Source organism: Lolium rigidum, chromosome 6, assembly GCF_022539505.1.
Source record: "Lolium rigidum isolate FL_2022 chromosome 6, APGP_CSIRO_Lrig_0.1, whole genome shotgun sequence".
NCBI lineage: Eukaryota > Viridiplantae > Streptophyta > Magnoliopsida > Poales > Poaceae > Lolium > Lolium rigidum.
This window is the reverse complement of record NC_061513.1, coordinates 68,579,600-68,582,758: the sequence shown is the minus strand read 5'-3', so window position 1 is coordinate 68,582,758 and position 3,159 is coordinate 68,579,600. Positions and strand designations below refer to the sequence as shown.

Sequence of the window (3,159 nt, the reverse complement as noted above, 5' to 3'; positions counted from 1 at the left end):
TCCACAACACTACAATGACTCCAAGAAAAACGATAAACAGAGGTATAAGATTTAGCGAAGGCATAATCTTCGAGTATCGTGTCTATCGTTAGTTCACTAAAGTATGATGGTGATCCAGAATAAGAAGGAATGTGAAAGGGTAAGCCTATAAGTCTGTATAAATAAAGGAATTCTGAAAACAAATGCTCAGTTAATTCTACTTACAACATAAGGAAAGGGTTAGTTCATTTTCTACTACTTAGCATGACAGGAGTCTCTCTTTAAGATTATGCACACAATAGAGAATGAGGAATAGTTCTAAGTCATCGGTCATTGGAGGAGCTAGAGGGAGAAGAGCCTACAGTAACATAAGGAAATGATAACAGTACATTATTTGATGGAACAGATCCGATACCTCAAAATAAATGCAGAAGATAAACTTACCTGCTCAACAAGTAAATCGTGACGGCATATCTAACTGAACAATCCTCTTAAGTATTGTGCGGAAGATCAGTTGCATCATGTCCACCACCATTGCCTGTTTCAGCAAGCATAAGAAGTAAAACAACCAATGACAATCCAAGGAAAAGGCAAACTCATAGCTGTAGTTTGTAAACACAACAGTTTTTATACATCATTAGGAATAGATAAATAAACTACAGCTACCTTCAAATTTAAAGAATATATTGAAAACATCGTAAGAATGAAGAACATGCACACTCAGACTATTAGCTGGTCAGAGTATTAAGCTTGTTTGATGCCATATCAGAAAAAAAATCATACTAATAAATGGCGCCAAAAAGTAATCATGAGTTTTCAGATTAGGTTATCTTCAAATATTGTTAGCACTAAAATGAAATGAACTCTATTTCTTAGTTTTCCCAGGTAAAAATGGACTTGCCACTCATGACACATTATCTGAAATGTGATAGAATGACTAGCTATTCATAAATTTTAAACAAATTAATCATTAATGATTTAAGATTACTAACAAGATTAGCAGAGACAATCATACTGAATGAAAGAATTAGAATTAGCTATAAAATTCCAAATATACCTATTGATTCAAAGAATTTTCATAGGGATCTCGAAGAATTTAACAAACCAACAACAATTGATTGTCAGGACTTGCACAATTTTTAAGTGAACTGCTGAATAGAGAATAAACGACTTGATACTTAATAGTATCAGCTCTAAAAGAAACCCAGCAGCAAAATTTCAGTGAGCCCTTATTAGCAATAACAATGTGCCATGATCTAAAATATATCATGCACAAAACTCAAAACCAACTCCAAGTCAGCTTTCTGTGAGCAATATAGAGTATGTTATGTTTTTTAGTGCCACACATTAAGTTATCTCCAGCAGAGAATTGAACTTGGCAATCTCCATATGTGAATACAACTAACACATATTGATTGAATTGTGACAAATTATTCACAATCCACAACCAAAAAATTAAGGAAACATACAGAAGCTGTAACAGACAAAACGCAAGAAAGACACAAGGGCCAGTATCATATCATACCTGGAAGGTAGAAGCTCATGTAGGGCAGTACGCTAAAGTATTCTCCAGGCTCATCAACCTTGTTAACCTGCCCAGATTTGAGCTTGATCGTGAATAAGCCAACACCTGAGCTAACGAAGATGACACCCACACCCTCTGCAAAGCCGACCACGATTGATTCGTTGTTGGGATTGGCAACAGGAATTGTCTTCTCCAGCTCGATGACCATGTACTGTACCCATTCTGTAGCTTCTTTTGTATCCACCTTCCTTGACCACGTATAAAGGGTGGAATCCTGAATGCAGGCAAAGCCCAGTGAAGTGTTGTCCTCCATCGCCATGAGGGTGATGTAGTACACGTCTGGTGTGGGTGGGTCAATCATGGATAAGCGATCCTTGCCCAAGTCATACTTGACGATTGCATTACCCCGTCGAACTGTGAAGTAGACTGCATCTCCCACAACGGCGGCTCGCCTAGGCTGGAGATAGGGTATGTAGTAGTGTCTTTCACGTACCGCTTGCAGCACGTGCTGGGCATAGGTTTCACAAGTGTTGTCAAGGCATACCGGCACGCTCCACGCACCCGTCTCTGATGAGTAGACGCTGGCAACTATGATCTCCGTGTGGTCATGGGTGGCCGCGAAGACGACGCGGAAGGGGCCGCCCTGGCAGTCGAGGTGGTCGCAGCCCTCGGCGGCGCAGAGCACCGCGGCGGAGTAGATGAGACAGTCGATTTCCTTGGGCTCGGGTGGCAGGCAATGTCGCTCGCCCGTGATGGGGTCCCAGACGAGGAAACCCGGCAACATGTGGATGAGCACGCGGCCGTGGCGGCAGTCGAGGGGGCGCGTGCGGCGGCGGCCGTCGGAGCCAGGATGGGGGAATTCCGGCATCGACGTGGTAGAGCAGAATCGAGCAGGCGGGTCGCCTTGGATCACCATGCGGCGGTGGAGGAGGCCGAGGAGGGGAGGGGCGCCGTGGAAGTCGCGGTAGCTGCGGCGGAAGCCGGGGTCGCAGATGATGCGGAGCCACGGCTTGCAGACGAGGGCGGCGCGGACGAGGTGCTCGGGCTCGTCCGGCGGGAGGCGCAGGAGGATCTCGGCGATGACATCATCGAGCAGCGGGGGTGGCGGCGGCGGCGGCATGGTGCTGTCTCGTGGTTCGTGTGGAAGAGCCGACATGCGACAGCACTCTGCTACTGAGATTAAAGCCCAAAGCTTTTTCTTCGGAGAGATATGATATGGAAGCCCATGATTGCTAAAAGTGAAAGCCCACTGCACACAATCGACAACCTTTCATTTCGTAGTGAAAGCCTACACACACAAATGTTCTAAAGCTCATTTAAAAAGTTCTAAAAAATACTCCCTCCGTTTCTTTCTATAGTGCCTATAGATTTTTTGCATTTGTTTCAGAATATAAGGTTGTAGCTTAGCTTTTTTTCAATTACCCCCTCCCCGCTCAGCTCCCAAATCGTTCAGCTCCCAAATTTGTTATGGTAAGTTAGAAAGATATGGATTTCTCAAATTTTACGTTGATCTCAAATCGTTCAGGTATGGATCTTGTGTAAAAAGTACTCTTGCGCTAATTTCCGTGCCAAAAAACTATAGACACTATAGAATGGAACAGAGGGAGTATATACACAGCCAATATAGGCAGATTCAAATGTATTTACTGCTGTAA

At 43.9% G+C, this 3,159-nt stretch overlaps 1 protein-coding gene across 1 annotated transcript; it reads right to left on the bottom strand.

Annotated features, from left to right (window-relative positions):
• Positions 1 to 975: 975 nt before the first annotated feature.
• Positions 976 to 2,624, bottom strand: LOC124662751. The gene is made up of 3 exons (XM_047200553.1): positions 1,505 to 2,624; positions 1,449 to 1,453; positions 976 to 993 (listed from the first exon to the last, which is right to left on the bottom strand). The coding sequence occupies exons 1-3, from the start codon at positions 2,622 to 2,624 to the stop codon at positions 976 to 978; spliced, it is 1,143 nt and encodes a 380-aa protein (XP_047056509.1).
• Between the last annotated feature and the right edge of the window lie 535 nt (positions 2,625 to 3,159).

What these genes read in the sequence shown, in the direction of transcription:
- LOC124662751 (XM_047200553.1), bottom strand. Translation starts at nt 2,624, where the DNA reads ATGCCGCCGCCGCCGCCACCCCCGCTGCTCGATGATGTCATCGCCGAG.